The sequence below is a fragment of the Mesitornis unicolor genome, unplaced genomic scaffold, assembly GCF_000695765.1.
Source record: "Mesitornis unicolor isolate BGI_N332 unplaced genomic scaffold, ASM69576v1 scaffold333, whole genome shotgun sequence".
Classification (NCBI taxonomy): domain Eukaryota; kingdom Metazoa; phylum Chordata; class Aves; order Mesitornithiformes; family Mesitornithidae; genus Mesitornis; species Mesitornis unicolor.
The window spans coordinates 160,338-178,393 of NW_010173740.1; the positions used below are offsets into that span (position 1 = coordinate 160,338).

The window sequence follows — 18,056 nt, forward strand, 5'->3', positions numbered from 1 at the left end:
CAAACTGTCATAAGTTCAGCGATCCACAGAAATCCTGTACCAATAAATATTCTGCTTTACAGCATGCCCGGATGGTTGTGAGATAGGAAAGATTAGTTGAGACCCAAAGATTTTGGATACTGATAACCTGAAGATTCAGAGATGTAAATTCCTGTGTAGATTACAGAGGAAAAAAAAATGTATTTCTTCAGAGCTCAGGCCACCAAATGAATTTAAAAGCTAATAACAAACAACCCCTTCCTCCCACACACAACCTCTGTCAACAAGGACAACTCCATTGGCCAGCAGCAGTTACAGGGCCTGATGGAAACGACACTGACTGCATCTTCTGTTTTCCAACATGGGACAAAACAAGTTCAGAGTTTCTGTTCTCAAAATTTTCTGGTAAATTCAAGCCCTCTCCTTCCCCAAATCAAGATAACATTTATCACTGCTGTTCTTTGGCCAAAGAAAGAAATAAAGAGCATCTGCAGCACTATACAGAGTAGCATCGCTCATAACTGCCGAGGCTCACATCCCTCTGAGGCCATAGCCTTCCCTATTGAAGTCACCTCCCTGCATCTGACGCTGCTCTAAAATGTTTATGCCATTTAGGGTTTTTTTTTCACTCGAGTTCCTTCTCATTTTTTGAGAGCAGCTGATTAAACCTGAACAACTGGGTTGTTGGACGAAATACGCTGCAGCTATGAAATGGTACAGCAGGGACCAGTTTCACTGTTAATTTAAAATGCTAGAATTAATTAGGTAGTGTAAATGAAGAATTTAATAAGCACACTTTACAACCACAAGTTCTGGTTTTATTAAACACCCCTGCCAAATGAAGGCAACTATCTTCAGTCTGTTTTTCCTCGTCTCATTCCCTTAAAATCTCTGCAGCAAAACCCACATTTTTTTCTTCTCTCAACCCCTCCCCCATACTTAAAATGTATGCCTGACTTCCATCTCCTCTTTCAAGTCATTAGCATCTTTTAAAAATGCTACTGTATATCCTGCCTGTTCCAAGAAGCTACCAAACAAAACCGAAGTTTACAATTTTGGTTTTGAATCCCAAATTAAAGGCTGTCTTAGAAGCTGTCATCCCTATTCAACCCAGTACGGTGTACTACCAAATTAGCGCTTTTTTTTTTTTAGTAAAGAATATGCTTGTTTAAACGTGTCTTTCCAAAGCAAGGGGTAACATCACGAATCAATTCTCTTAAAAAACCCTACTACTTGTTCTAAGTAGTTTCTTGCAAAAAGACTCGAAGCAGATGATTATTCCTCAAATAAACTGTTTAAACTATTTTAAAATTAATACGAGTTCATATCGTAAATTCTTTCAAAGGGACCCTGCATGTTTAACAGACTTTGTTTAGCTTTGAACTCCTCAAAATGAGTATTTTCAGAGCCTAAACATTATTTCACAAGATCTGTGTGATTCTTTAACAGGACAGGGAAAAAAAATAAATAAAATCTTTCACATGAAACAATTCAATCCTATCTAGCCTCAGAAATACATTTGAGATTTTCTAACATGGTTTTGCCGGGGTAACTATTTAGTGATGATCATTTGGTTTATTACCTTTTCTGTTTTTCTTGAAGCAACCTCTCTCTACAGCTAACTTCTTATTCTGGCTTTCCTTGATTTACCTGGTACTTTACCTTACCAGGGAAGACAAACTTACTGTCTAAGCAGACAACTCATATTTTTAAGAGAGCTCCAATATTAGTTTAGAGGCATACTGTAACAGCACATGCTTAGTTGATTTCTTAAACATAAAATTGTGAATAGAAACAACGAAAAGTCCAAAAGCAGACAAAGCCTAAGTTGTTTCAGACTCTCAGTTCAGCAAGAATAGCCTAAGAATTTGTGTTTCTTTTGCAATGGAGCTTCCACTGTCAAAAAAGCTACATTGATTTTTAATAAGAAAAAAAGCAGAGAACCCCTGAAACGCCAGCCATTCCTGCAGCAGCCTACTGGTGAACTTCCACCCCTTCCCTCCCAAACGTCATTGAAACCAAAAAGCCTGATGAAGAACACACTTACATGACGATCCAGAAAGAGGAGCTGGGTATGACCTCAATTTCCATTTTGTTACTCTCAGTGTGCTAAGAACCTTTAAACACAGGGACTGTTCCTGGCTGGGGACAGCATTCGATTTACGGGCCCTAAATTCAATGTGAAGAATGGACACACTAAAATTCAGTAATGCTGCACAATGCCTTGGTAACGTGCCTGAAAACCTTGGTGGATTAAATTGTTTGCGAAAACAGCACAGAGGCTTTGGAGGACAATTCTTTTTTTGCCGATTTCTTTTGTACTCGTGTAACTTTGATAAAACAATAGGTTCCTCAGTCACTTAGGGGTGATGTCCTCAAAGCATCTGTGTAAGCTTTTGTAACAGAATAGTTCTTTTAAAGTATTTTACTGATCAAGGATTTAGGCACTTCGTATGGGAAAAAAAAGCACAAGCAAAAAACAACCCAAGAACATGTCCGAAGATCATCTATAAAATTTCTCACAAATCTTCAAATACAGAGTCAAAAGCGTAGAGATGGAAAGAAACAAAACAAATACTGTTCCTAGCCGATGAAGTAATGGCTCTCCATCCAGAAACAGCCAGTTCTCTATGAAAACAACACTGAATATCTAAAGTATTGAAATTACATGGCTAGGAAATCACCATGAATTTTAGGGATGCGGGAAGCAAAAAAGCTCATAGAACACAGAGTCTGTCATGATCAGAATTCAAGTTAGGCACACTAGACTCCTGCAAATGAGGATTAGGTATTCACTTCTGTCTGAAATAACTGAAGTCACCCACAACTCAGTTTCTCAGATAATTTTCAAACTAAAGGAAAAACAATGGTCTGGAGCTAAACAGGTCTGGTGGCAGATATTAAGGTGGTTTGTCACACTGAGATACTGGGCCAGGTACACATATAAAAGAAGTGAACTTCAGTTACTTGCGTGGAAATTCTTGGTGGTAGGTTACAAGTGATTTGGTCTCCTTTAAGTAGAAAACAGTAAAGAAAAATATAAAAGTAAATTCTATTTTTCAGATATCTTCCTTTTAATACCCCTGAAGCTGTGTCCCAATCAGAAGATATACTGAAATACATACATCATGATCAATGTGCTAAAGAAAGCTCTGCCAGACTACACTTCTGTGGACTTGAGCTGCCCTGCAGCTACTGCCATTCGTTATGTGCCTTGCATTCAACCAGAACATTGCTATATGTGATGAAGCAAATAAGAAAGAAGCATTGCATGTTTAAGATCATCCTAATGCTGCCAATACAACAGCTGTCAGGTTGTTATGAAAGTAGGTATGAAGATTTGTATTTTAATTCCTCATCTTTACATGGCGCCTCTTTCCACAGAGCACACATCCGAATTTCCAGGAGTGCATTTAAGTGAGACAGCTCCTTTTCCAGAACCACTTTCCTTCCCAAGGCTGCTGCTCTCTGTGCTAAACATAACAGTGCTGGTGATGCACCAAGCAGCAGTGAAATTTCAGCTGTTCCCCACCTACGGTGTGAGTAGACACACAACCTATAAAACTAACCTATAAAGCAAGCTATAAAAACCGACTGTTCATCCCACCATCTTCTTGTGCATCAGTGAGCTCCTGACTTCAGTGGCAAGGATACAGAGCAGGGTAGGTGCATCCGCACCCATCCACACCTCCTCTAGCGATGGTATAGGCATCACTCTCCTTTCTGATGTAGTGCCTGTGATGGGAGGCTTTTCTCATTCTGAAGACAGTTACGAACAGGTGCCACTTCATACAGAAAGGATCATGGCAAATGACAGACATTTTCAGGGAACAAAATTAAGTTTGTTAACCAACACCTACAAACATCTAGATGAAATCCAGATTAGTGGCTCCCACTGCTGCTCCAGACCACCACAGGAAAACTATGATGAGCATGCAGGACCACCTTGTTAATACACAAAAGTATGAGAAAGGTTCAAAAGAAAGTCAGAATTAAGACTGGTCAGCCATTTAGATTACTCTCCTACAACTTAAGTCAATGTGAAATAAAACCAGACATGATCAGGAAAGTAGTGCCGTCCTCCAAGCTCTGCCACAAGAATCTGCACAGTGTGTTACACACGTGCAGACTGGCAGTGCTCATATTTCCCCTCAAATCTATACAGGGGCTGAATGAGGAGCTTCTCCTACAGTTGTTCTAGATCCAGCATGCACCGCTGAAAAAGAAATATTTACCATCTGAAGAAGTTGACCATGCAGTATTCCCCACACTAAGCACTGCTAGTGTACACACCAAGGTTTTGCTGACCCCAAAGGTGAACTGACCCTGTCAGATATAGGAGTCAGTCTGAAGCACTTACCTGTAATTTTGTCTCTCACGAGCTTGCAGGATTCTATTTCACCGATGCTCCCAAAGAGACTCCTGAACTCCTCCTGGGTCATGTTCTGGGGTAAATAGTTGACTATGAGGTTGGTTTTGCTGTCATCTGTAGCAGCCCCTGTCTGCATAGGGGAAGGGCAGTTTCTACTGTTGCTGGAGGGTCCATTGGTTGTATTGGAAGTAGGGCCATTCGACACCTGAGGCTCCATGGTGCTAATTATCTACATCAAAATAAGAAGAGAAGGGGAAAAAAAAACATTCAGTCTCATAGATAAAATAGCTATTTTTAAAGATACTTACAAATGAATGAGTAGGTAGCATTCATGGCCAATTTAGATACTTCAACAAAAAAACCCAGCTTGATTCCTCTGTTATTGTTGCAAAGTAGGTCATGCTAGTCTTTGGCTGTGAGCATATACTAAGATGCAGTTAAACCTTCCTTTTTTGATAACGCGAAGCTGATTTCTGCTTTCATCATGCAGCCATTTTCACAAATGTAAATTTAAACCACATAAATTTAATTCTAATTTAAGGCAATAATCATAATTAAAATTATAGTTCCATTAAATCAGATGAAGTAAGTGTATGGCTCTATATGAAAAGGTAAAATATTTTACCTATTTAATAACTGTATCACAGAGTGCAATGACAACAACATTAACCAGGCTCAGTCAATCTCCAACGTGTCATCACTCAGATTGCCTTCAATTAATAAACTCGGTGTCCCAAGATATACCATTTTACTGGTTCCAGTGATGACCTATATTCTCCAGTTTTACTTTTCACTAATGAACTGACACCTCTTTAAATAATAAAGCCCTAGATTTGCAATCTTCAGAGATACAAAGGTCTTCAGATATTTACTGGAATCAGAAAGGTTTAATCAGAGAAAGGATTATCAGGCACAGGTGCAGGCTGGAATTTTAACAACCACTTCTATCTTGAAATGCAAAACTCCAGTTTTCACAGAGAAGACTCAAATAGACCTTTCCAAAAAATGACAAATAAGAACCCAGCCTAGCAGAGTGCATGCAGGACAGCGGCCCCATTGTCACCAGTGCCACCGGTCACGTGGGTGAAGCTGCCTGCATGTTTATCTGCACGCTGAGGATTGAAGACTGCAAGTTTTTATCCAAAAAGGAAGACAAAGGAAGCAGGAAAACCTAAGTATTTCAAGCCTTTACTATAGAGGTGTTTGCCTCTACTACGGTTTCCAGCCTATCTTCACTGTCACCAGTGCTGACAAGGGAAGGACATCATCTCAGTCTCAAATCTGGATAAATTAAAGTGATACCAGTGCTAGCTTTGCTGCCTACTGCAAAGCCTGCGATGGTGCAGCTTCCCTGGTCTCATCACAGAGCATCCCTGGATAGGCTCAGCCTCTCTCCATCAAAGTTACCCAGAGTCCACAATGCAAGTCACTGCCCAGGCAAGGAAACCCACTGCCTACGAACAGGGACAAAGACCAGGGAGAACACTGGGCAAAGACACCACATACTGAACCCTGAGCTCATCTGATCCTGTAATTATTTTAATTACTCGAGACTTAATTTGCTTTCTTTTTCAAATCCAGGGAGGTACATGTTGTGACAAGTTAGGCCTATAATGCAGGAAGATGGGGGAAACACAAGGAAAAAGAGGTGTCTATTCTAAAGTTAACTGCACAAGGGTGGCTTAGACTCTAAATAGGCTATGTTGTGGTCAAGTCTATTTGTATTTATTTTTTTTAATGGAAATGATTCAGTGTTTAATACCTCATGCAGGTAACAGCACTCTTTTTCAATGTAACTAAGTTTTGAATTACCATTATTTTTTATTATCAAGCCCAGCAACAGCAACTACTTAAAAAATTTTTAAATAAGGAGGCTTAACACACTGTGCTTAACAGAAAGGCCTTAAACCACACAGTGGAATTTTTTTGAAAATAAACTCCACAAAAATAGTAACTTCTTTAAAGAAATCGGCACCCCCCGCCAGTTTTACCAGCCACATGGCACCGAGCACGGCTGCCATCCTCCTCTAAGCTGCACAAGCCCCATACCGCCCCCCCTCCTGCAGGCCTTTACCTTTTAGTTGCTATTAGCCATATTTCCTTTTCCAATCTGATTTCCTACCCATACTCTCAGATACTATTAACTGCTTCGGATGCTGCTAAATCCATTTAGCTGGGGATCCAGCTGGAGGCTCATCCTTTGATCCCTGTACCTCTGTGACCCCACAGCAGACACCAACACTGACTCCAGGCTTTGCAGAGAGCCTGCTGTGGGGTTTGGGGGTTTGCACCCCAAGGCTAATGCACCTCAGCTGAGTGTGGTGTGCTCACATACGCCCTATCTGCAGCTTGATAAAAACTGGGGAAAAATTCCATTTCTGACAGTAACTCAGTCAGAAGGTGAGGGAAGCAGCTGATATGGTTAATCACGGCTTTCTGCATCCATTTACATCATCTGACCATATCCTTTCCAACATAAAATACCCACAAAGGTGAACTGCAAATTTTAGGGACTGATGCTGCCCTTCTACAGCAGAAGGGAATACCACACCACGGGTTTCAGTTGCAGCAGAAGCAGGACACTGAGCAAGGTACAGCATCTATTGATAGCAGCAGACAAAAGCTATCTGTAGATCCCCATGATAAACAATAAACCCTGGATCTCTTAAAATCTGTGAAAGAAAACAAAATTCAAACCTGGCTGCTGTCCTACTTAGGCATTCTGCACATTCTTCTGAGTTACATTTTCAGCATGCTTACTATCCACACCAAGCAAATAAACAGAATTTCACTCATTTATCACATCAGAACATTCAGAGTAATCTGCTCTGTGAAAATCTGTTCTTGGACAAGTACATTTCCTCATACAATACTTCATCAAAATATATCAGCATAACCCAATGCTGCACAAGGTGCCAAGTTTCTCCCTAGTTACTCTCACTCAACTCCAATTAGGTTTTCCTGATTTTTTTCAACAGTAAAAAGAAAAATCAAGGCACTTTTTTGCCCTTCAAGTTATTGGAAAGTGGTAGATTACTGAAAATCTATTTGCTATATAAAAATGAGAGATAGAGAGAAGTGCTGAAGAATTATTGGAAGTGTTTCTGATAAAGTATCTCCGACGAAATTTTTTTTACTGCATAATTTTAAGCCTCTGTTTACAGAGTGCTTTCTGTGCAAAAGCAGTTATGTACCAGAGCTTGCATTCAAAGTCCTTATGGGCACAAAGGAATAATACTTATTTTAGATGTGTATACAGACTCACATCATTAGTAAAGATTTAAATTATTTATCATAACAAAAAGCTCTCCTTTCCAAATATTCTGTCCTCTCACCTATGTGTCTGAAGCTCGAATCCAGAATTGAGTTCAGTGTGCATGCAACTGGGACATTTACTGTTGATGACTGTTTTAATACTAAGAAGCTGTTGACCGCACATCAGTGAGCACATTATATTAGAGTAACAATTTATTCAAATAAAAAGATACCAGCGTGTCATTTGCTGGTTTTCTTCTATCCACAACACTAGGATTTTTGTTTTTAATTCAAAACTTGTATCACAATATGAACTTATTTTAAATAGATACTCTAGCATCTATTCTGGGCACACAGTTAACTTTCATTATGTTTTAATTACTGGTAATAACTTTAGCACAAGAAAGTATTGGGCTGTAATTCAATTCTACAGAAACACTGAAGGATGCTGTAAGTCTAACTCATCAAGGGCTTATTTGGATACAGGCAAAATAAATGTGGTAAGTCCAACAGTGACTGTACCCCAGCTTTAATTTTTTTTAAAAAGTCTTATCCCCTGAAGATCAGTGTTATACCTCTATACATGCCACTTAAATTTAGCAACAACTCTATGCTTCTGTAGACCTTCTCTGACCCAATTTAGGCAGCTACTTCTAGTCTTGAAATATTACAGTAAAACCATCATGTGTCATGACATTCACACACTACTGGCATAGAGGGGCTTCTTTTGGCAACAGCTTGCCAGACCTCAATAATGCAACACTATATTCTATATACAGAATAACAGTAAATTTGAAGAAGAATAAATTGCAGTTACTGTTGATAGACACAGATAATTTAGCCACCAATAATTTGAATATGCTATCTTTATCACATTGGAAAAAAATACTATCTGTAACAGAATTTCAAGACTACAATTTTGTAAGTTAAAGGCAAACCATATTTCAAATTCTGGAGGTATTTCATCAGACTGCTGCTTTTAAAAATTACTTCTTGGTGTACTACTTTTCTCAGTATGGTAAAATATGAGGTATTTCAGTTTGACAGGTCTCACAAAGAAATGCTTTGCTGCTCAGGACGACAGCATAAGCTTTACCAGTGTTTTGCAAAACACTGCTTACCAAAAGGCCTTGTGCAGCCCTTCCCACAAAATATCAGTGACAAATATCCATTACAGCAACTCCTACATCGCAAATAAAAGTTTCAGAAATACTTTTGTCACAGCCTTTTTTTTTTTTACAGTTAATCCAGTGAATTTCAATTTATTAGAAATATTAGCTCTAACAATAATGCAAAGAATACCTGTCTGTATAAACACAACTATTATAATGCCCAAACAAGCTGGAGTAACTGACATTAATCTTCAGTTATTACAGTAAATATGTGACATCCATCTACCATTACAAAACACAGTTAATGAATCACTTCAAACACTACCCACAGACTGATTAAGAGTCTTATCTCCCTATTGCATGCATAAACAATAGCCAATGGCTCAATAAATGTAAATATACGTGCTTTATATTTACAGAATGTGGTCTCAGCAGTCTAAAAGAAGGTCTGCATGTTGAACTGAAAGACTCATACACTAAGAAGAGCTTGTATTCAGCAAATAATTACCACCAGTTCATATACTCCACGGTCCATACTCCACAATAAAGAGAAAATAATTTCATATGTACGGAAAAACTGGAAAAATTAAAGTCTTCTTATTAGAGAAGCATTTTAAAACATAAGCAATCTTTTCCCAAAATTAAAATCTGAAAAACAAACCCTAAAAACTGGAGAATTCACACAGACATCCATCTGAGGACTCTGAAGCCAAAAAAGTTATCTATGAATAATGAACAGTTCATAGCATCTAAATGCCACGAAAAATGATCATGGTAAATTACACCTCATGAAGAATTCATGAGGTCTAATTTTATATTATTTTTAAGTGTTCATTAATGAACAAACTCAGAACGTTCTCCCAGAAAAAAGAGTTTAGATAAATAATGCAAAGCTCTTACTTTATCTAAAAAAGCTCTTTAATTAGCATTGCAAGTTGTTTGCTTTTACAAGTGAAAACAAATGGTGCCATGGCAGAGGTCCCATAGCCATCTCCTGAGCAGTGATGACAAAAGGAGACACAAAACCTCTCAAAGAAAATAAGCACAGATTCACAAAGGTTTTCCCTTCTATAATGGGAAGCAGCCTTTAACTCCCAGCTCTTTTGAATGAAGTCAGCACTGCACAAGCCTCAGGCCCCCAAGAACTTTTCATGGCAGGGGGTTGCACTGGATGATCTTTAAGGTCCCTTCCAACCCAAACCACTCTATGATTTTACGAGAAAAGTCCAGTTTATAGGAACTGCCCTCCCATCTGCTGATCTGTAGGTGAACAGCCATGCCAAAGCTCAGTCCATAGGTATGGAACAGAAAAACATCCAAGAGCAGGTCCAGCCTTCGACCAGCAGCTCCACACCCCCACCTCACTTTCAGATGCAGCCACTGCTGCTCACTTCAGTGGGATCAAGCACATCTCCACACTTTTGCAGAATGAGGCACTGGATCCTAAAATCCTCAGGACATATCATACGTTCTTCCCACAGAAGTGTTAAAAGAATAGCAGTTTCAAGTACACATTGGCTTAAAGTCACATCTCCAGCCAGAGCAAGCAGCAGGTGCACCTGAACCTCACGTACACTACATGCGCTTCTTTCTGAAGTGACCTTAGAAGAGGGAAACGATGCTGCGTGCAGCTACAGCACAGACTTGCTTCTCTAACACAACTGTCAAATTTCACTGTCAATTACATTTCTATTAAAGTGCATGTACTGCACAACTAGACCCTACTATTATTTACTTAATAAATATATCATGAACATGAAATAAAGGAGGAAAATGAAGCTTTTGAGTAAACCTGCCTGGAGGCAAATCCAATATCCCACAAACGAATCATTATTTAACTAACCCTTCATATTTTGACATCCTCCCCACTCATATGCACTTTTATGTGGCTCCATCTTTACCTTCCTTTGAGTAGAAATCGTACTTAATATTTCAAATATAGACAGAGTTGAAAGCCTCAGCACAGAAAGCTGTGAGTCTGGCTCTTGGGGCAGGGATTGAGCCTTCTTAAAAGAAACCCAGTATCTCGGTTTCAGAGTGCACTGCACTCTGACTGAAATGGCATTCAAATATTTTCAGCAAGTTCACATTTATGGATGCCACAATAGTTGTGCAGACCACACAAACGATCCAAATGGAGGAGACAACAAATGCATTCATTTTAAGAGGCACACTTCGGTTCAAATAAAGGAGAAATCAATTTTCTTTAATAGCTAAATTTATCCTGATCTAGTCCATTATAGGCTTTTGCACAGATATGCTAAAAAAAATATTCTGTCCCCCAAACTGCAGTGAAATGAACACAAAGTTTATTGGTAATTATTACTTGCTATCACAGCAGCACCTGAAGGATATAACTGATACAAACACCAAGTTGCGTAGATGGTGTACAAATGGGGAGTAAGGGCAGGGACTGCTGCTGCACCACAGTGGCAAAAAAACAGAACGACAATCTTTTATTTTTATTCCAGGTTTTGCAGAAGGAAGAGGGGGGGGAGGAAATCAAACCAGAGGACAGTATTTAGGAAGATTGCTGAAGTTATACATTCAGCTGTGAGAGCTCTGTAACATACCACCATATCCTCAAACCTGGCCCAGTGGTAACGTCATCACTTCTAACATTTTCAAAAAGCAAAAGAGCATGATGATGCACCAAATCGCCTATTTTTGAGAAAGTTTCAGATAAGGAAGTCTTCTGCTCTCATGAAGCACAAACTCCACAGTTTTGCATTTGATTTCAAGTACAACAGGGAATCAGGTGGGGGAAAAAAAAGGAGGCACAAAGAAATCACAACCATCTCAACATCAATAACTACACTAAGTAGAGGAAGCCGCTCTCAGAAGTACATGGTCCAATAACCACACACAAGATCAGAACAAAAGGCATCATAAACACTTCATATGGTCTCTTCCTGCAGGTATTCTGGGGATGAGAAACTGGAGAACTACAGTTAGGATACACATGGCCCAAAGCCCAGAGGAAGCTGAGGAGACACGTGAACAAGCACCCCATGCACCGTGATTGCTGGGAAGCATGACAGAAGTGCTGCACTGCACATTTGCAAGGACAAAAACATTCCTCCAGAAGCAGAATACAGCTACAGCTCTATCTGATGCACTGCCTCAACCCAATATTTGAGGTTCTTTAAGAACTTCTACTGGGCTTTGTTTTCAATTGCCATTTCCAACTTCTTCACCTCTTACGTTTACTATGGAGAAACTACGCATGTTTGAAACCTCAGAGGTATCTGTCTCTATTCTTCAGTGTTCTCCAAACATCTTATGAAAGCCTACAGCAAATATACACAACAGCACTAACAAAATGGTAAACGAGGAAATACTAGTATAACAGGTGATGGTGACAAGTTTCCTACTACCCCTGTATCAGGGTCATCCTTTTTGTCAAGGCAAACTGGCTTGTGGAAAGCCAGCCAACTATTCTCTTCTTTTAGACAGGTTTCACCAGAATTTGCTTGCAACGATTTCTGCTATTAAACACCATTTACATACAAAGATAAAGGAAAATACAGCCTTGATTTCACACATTCAAACACTGCTCTGGGACACAGCTTTGAAGAAAGCCACCACAGAAAACACCCAGAGAAGAAAACGGATGTGTCCCCAATCTGCGAGATGGGTTGTACAATCAGCTCAGACTAAAAGCCCTTACAAACCCCTGTGTCCCACACACCACAGACCTTCACAAAGGCTGGTGACAGGGAGGTGTCCTACTTCTGTGCTGGGACAGGGCCATCAGTGGCTCCTGCCCACCCATATCCCCAACGGTCACTGGCTGCCTCAGCTTAAAGGTTTCCTTTGGTCTTTAATCTCAACAGTAAGATGGCATCTTTCTTTGACTGACGGTCCAAGCGAAAATGTGATTAAAACATCCCGATTTTCTCCATGCATTGCATTTTGTCAGGCAAACACAATAAAGGCAGAGGCCTCCCAGTGACTGCCTTGTCCTTCTTGAAAGAGATGGTAACTAACAAAAAAACATATTTAAAATCTGTGCAGCAGGGTGATAAAAAAGTAACAGCACTGAAAGCATTAAGTATATGAGGCAAATCTTGTAAGACTGAAGAGGGTTTCTCTAAAGCCTGGATACTAGATAATAATAATATAAGAGCACAGTAGAGACCAGCATCTAAGACCCTCAGTCCAAAGGACATACAGCCTAAAAATACACTGAAATGAAAGCAAAATAAATTAGGAAAAATCTATTTATATTTTTGATACTATCAATACTTTGGTTATTTTATTTTTAGCTTGAAGTTCTGTTTCCTAAAAACTACCTACTTGTTTGGTTTAGCGACTATATTACCGAGTTACATATCACTAATCTGTAGCTAAATTGTATTTCTGACCTGGAACTATGCATGTTGCCCTGTGTACTGACACAGATTCCCACAGGTACCTACACACTCCTGTGAGCAGCAGACAGCTGCAAGTCTTCAGCTGCTGTAGGTCTATCACAATTACACTTCAGATTTTTGCCTTTAAGAAAATAATCCAGGATCATTTGCAACCCAAGAGTTCAGGCAGTGAAAGCTGCATTATGAGCCATGCTGAAACCCAGAACCGTCTACTTACCAGAAGGCACAGCAAAGCAAGGACCAAGCAGGCTCGCTGTGAAGCCTAGGAGGATCCAACCCCCCACTGCTGTTATTTCTACTGAAGTTCTAGAAACAAAAGCTGCAATTTTCAGAAGCCCTTAAGCAATGCAAGGTTCATTAATGTTCACTGCAATAGGATTTCAGCTCCTAGGCCATACATTGTTCTTCTGAAAACACTGCCCGTACATTTTTCATGCGAAGACAGCCTTGTATTAGGCAGGAACGGATGGCTTAGCAAAACACATGCCACAACCAAAGTATTTTAAGGCTCTGTCCTCAACAGGACCTTAATGAAGACACACTGCTAAATGCAATTAGGAAACACTAATCAACATGTGTACCATCTCGACTGCTGGCAACAACATCTCTATGGATACCACTGCTTGCAGGTTTAAGAGACCCCAAAACAGGACTTAGCTGAACATCATAATTTCTATCTCCATCATTAGCAATGTTAGCTTGCTTCAAAGTAACACCATATTTCTCTTAAAACTGAACCGTATTAGTAGTAAGGAAGACATTTATAGCTTTTCTACATTTCACCTGTAAGCCTACAGCCCCCTACCACACTAATACTGCTTATGGAAATAATGAAATACAGGCATCCTTGCTTCTGTAACATACAGACAAAGTTACAATGAATGACTCGAAGGTAGTATGGCCATCACTATCTTTGAAGGTCACGACCAAATATAAGTTGAAGACTTCAGAAATGTCTGGTGGAAAAGTGACCACAAATGACCTCCTAGTACGCAGACACAGCTGTCTACTCTGATGGCTGCACAAAAGAATTGCCTACAAAATGGCTTAAATGAGAGTAAATTTTAACACACTGGATGCGACAAAAATCTCAGTAATACTTAAATTCAGACAATCTCATGTGTAAAAGCATCTGCTAAGCTCTAAGACCCGCTACCATAGATTAGTAATGTGTTATTCATCAATAAAGGACAAGATATCCAGTACATACGCATCTGTCACAGGTCAAGCTAACAGATCCTACTAGCTTATTCTGGACATAAACCCTATTAATCTCTACTAAATAACAAACATGCCACAGGCCAAATCAAACACTCTCCTTATTCCAGTTATTAAGATGCCTCCTAAAACTTCCAAATCAAATAATATTCAAGTTGATCAAATACTTATTCAAATAAACAAACGTATCCTAAACACCAAAAAAGTAGAAATACTTCAAAAATCCACTAAAAATAATTAAAAATGAGCAGACCTCATGGATAACACATTCCTGGTTAAAAAAAAAAGCCTATTCTGCTGAAGCACCCAACAGGAGCTCTGACAAGCTTACCCCTGCTCAGGTACAGGCACTTTTGGACAGGGTGGACCCAGACCACCCCGCCTGTCCTCACCCATACGTTACATTTTGCTTAGATGTCAACAGGCAACCAGAAAAATGGCAGCGTTATTAGAGATTACTAGGCCAAAAGAACAGCTTACCCGAGTATGAAAAAAGTCAAAATAACCACATTACAGTCCTTTCTGTTGGCTTGCTTTCCTTACAATCCCCAGCAGTTGTAAGCAGGCTTTTTCAACTTGGAGCTGGATCCGCTTCATCCACGTGTTTTCACCTCAGAACTCAAGATGACAAGAGTGACACGGTGTCATTAATAAAAGTAATACATCACCTAAGCATACCTGACTGCTGGGGCTCTCAGCCCAGGTGTCTTGGTCAAGCCTGGTGCCAAAACACTGGAGGAGAACATGGCTCCTGCAGCAGCTGCAATGGCCATGTCTGTGGTTATCAGGAAGCTTTGCAGCCAAAGAACATCACAGAAGCAGCGTTCATTTTTGCATATAGCAAGGAGTAACAATGGAAATTAAACTCGCCAATTTCTACCCCAGTGAGCATCTGCATCTGTGAACACTTATTTCAGTGGCTGGGTGATGACAAGCAGATAATAAAAAAAGATTCTAAAAATATACTACTCTTTCTCCTGGATTAGTGTGTCTACAGTTAAATATAAACTCTGCTCTATAAATTATCAAACACAATGTCAAATTCTGAAGTGTACTCCGGAATCTCTCGCGGAGCACACAAAACACAGAAAATGGTAATTTTGTCCTGGCCCAGTTAATCCAAAGAACAACAAGCTTCTGTGCCGGATCATGCACTTCGTTCCCATCAGTGGTCACGCTAAAAATGGCCACGGCCACCACCGTAGCTGTGCGCTGAATTTTGCGGGACCCTGTGTATCACGCAAAGAGATTAATTCTCTGAACAGCTGCTCTCACAGGAAGGGAATCGACAACATTGCCACAGTATAGCTGGCACACACATATTAGGAAGAATTTCCAGCATTCATGCTTTCTGCTAAAAATCAACTTCCCCCTACTCATCTACTGCCAGCAACTTCATTTGGAACAAAGATATACAGGGAACAGTATTAGACCTATTTTTATTTAAGAAGCATTTGTTTATATGCATTATTACTTCTATGGTGTCGTGACTGTGCCTTCTGCTCCACAGAAATAACAGGATGAGTCTTCGCCCGCAGGTTCTCCTGCACATAACAAAGCAAAACACCCCTGACCACCATTTGAAGATCAAGGATGACCAGTAGGAGAAGAGGAACACAAGAACCAATTTATAGTCAGATTTAGAAACCCCTCCATCAAGAAAACAAACCAAATACCCCAAAATATCTCCAGTGCCAAACACAGAACGCATTAACACTTCACCACCGTGTAGCGACTTAAACACGGGTTGTTTCATGCTGTTGAGCTGTGAATTTTGTATTACTTAACATCAAACTGCTGATGGCTATGAGAGCCTAAGTGGCAGCTTAGGACTGAGAAAAGGAATGGCCTCCTCCCTAGATCAGCATTCAGCTCAGCAGCAATGCTCATTAGTATTTTGCTGTGTGGTTTATGACGACCCTCTCAAACCAGAACTACTACAGTCAGGTTGATTTCCCCATACCTTAAGCACAGAGACATCAAGAGTAAAAAAACCCAAAAATCCCAATGTGAAATCTTCCAAGGAAGTTTAGTCTAGCAATAATAATTCTCAAAGTCACAAATACCACTTCTAATTGCAGTAGAGAAAAACAGACCTCTAGCAACTGTCCTGATCTGTACCACGCAAGATAAGGAGACAGAGTTAGTTCCTGCAACTCTACATCCACACTGGGCAATCAGACATAACAAGATGAGTCTCATCTATCTTATATTATAAACTGTGAATACTGCTGTCTTTGCTAGTTTTCCAGTACACAATAATGAAAGATTCACAAGGTGAGGAAAATAAAGAAGGACAAGCTTCTGTCATACCTCACATCCCTACAGAAGCTTTTCAACAGCACCCAACCTGGGAGTAAATACTTCCCAGTGCTCAGAAAAAGTGATTGGCCACTCCAAACACACATGCAATTGCAGGCCAACACACAGGGCCCAAGCACAGTGCCGTTACCTGCTCCAGCAGCAATCTTTTGATCTCTACATGGAGGGTCAGATGGGACCTTCTTACCAAATGTCCCTTAGGAAGCCAAAACCAGAGGGAGCTGTTTTGGTTTTCCTTCCACGGCTCGCCGAACTCACCCGGGTACGCAGCGGAGCGGCTGGATCAGAAGGACTTACGCTACTGGAAAGGCTCCAGGGGCATCGCTGCCCTCTGCCAACACCGAAAGTCACTCAAGTGGACTGAGACGCATTAGGCATGGAACCTTCCTGAAGCACTGCGAGGGACAGAGCCACCTCCCAAAGCCATTTGCGTCTGTTTCGAAACAAACGTACAGTATCAATCATATTGCCTTCACCTCCATGACTTCAGGATGCTCAGAAGCCACCAAATACAGCACCACCCCCGTTCCAAAAAAATACTGGCGCACAGCTCCAGGCTGTTAGAAACACCCATCGCAACATATAAGAGCTTTTATAGCAAATAAAAAGTTTAATAGTAAAGTAATAAAATTAATGAAACTACGCATCTCATTTTTCTTAGAATTCAAGGACACACCTCCCATCACAAGAGCACCTCTGATGCAACTGCGTTTGCCTCAGCAACAAAGGGGTACTACAGAATTTCATATACAGCGTGACTCTAAATATTGTCAAAGCCACGCTTGTGCAACTAAATCATTTCCAGAGAGGATGTACAAAGGTGTAGCTATTTTTTAATTATTTTTTTTTAGTGTTTTGTCTTTCTGTCCCATTTATTTAATGATTCCTAGCTGGTTTACACCATTTCCTCATTTCTAGTTTTTTTTCATTGAGGTGGAAGTCCTCACAGAAGACACAATCAAAGGTAAAACAATAGGGAAGACAGAATTCCAGCTTCCTTCCTACTTTTTGGGGCCCTAAAGAAGTGATAACACATCAGGAGCTCCAAAAAAGTTAAGGAGAAGAGATTATAATGACAGAAAATAAAGATCAGCCTAACACCGGTTCCACTGAGCTAATTCTTAATGAATTTATGCAAGCAATGTAAATGCTACAAATCAGACGATGTTAGGTAGCTGCAAAAATTAACTGCATTCTTACTATAATCTCATCCGAAAATATTTCATCTCTAACACTGATGTTCCAGTGCTATTGCAAACTCTGCCTGAATACTTAAATAAGTAAACAACAAACAAAAGGTCTCATCTCCAGTGCCCCAAGCTATCATCCAAAACTGGTTATAATTAAAGGTGTGAACAACAAAGTAACAAACCTGCAAAGTCAAGATTCTGAGAAATTAATGGGCATCACACCACTGCACCA

At 40.0% G+C, this 18,056-nt stretch overlaps 1 protein-coding gene across 5 annotated transcripts in view; it reads right to left on the reverse strand.

The window, feature by feature from the left end:
• The window catches only part of ELAVL4 (ELAV like neuron-specific RNA binding protein 4), a 42,518-nt gene extending 37,944 nt beyond the window's left edge, over positions 1–4,574 (reverse strand). For 3 of the 5 annotated variants that reach the window (XM_010180799.1, XM_010180796.1, XM_010180798.1), the window contains exon 1: positions 4,340–4,574. In XM_010180799.1, the coding sequence (XP_010179101.1) occupies positions 4,340–4,568 (229 nt within the window). In that variant the 5' untranslated portion in view covers positions 4,569–4,574. The remainder of the gene's footprint in view (positions 1–4,339) is intronic. The other 2 variants (XM_010180797.1, XM_010180795.1) reach the window with 2 other exon arrangements.
• Between the last annotated feature and the right edge of the window lie 13,482 nt (positions 4,575–18,056).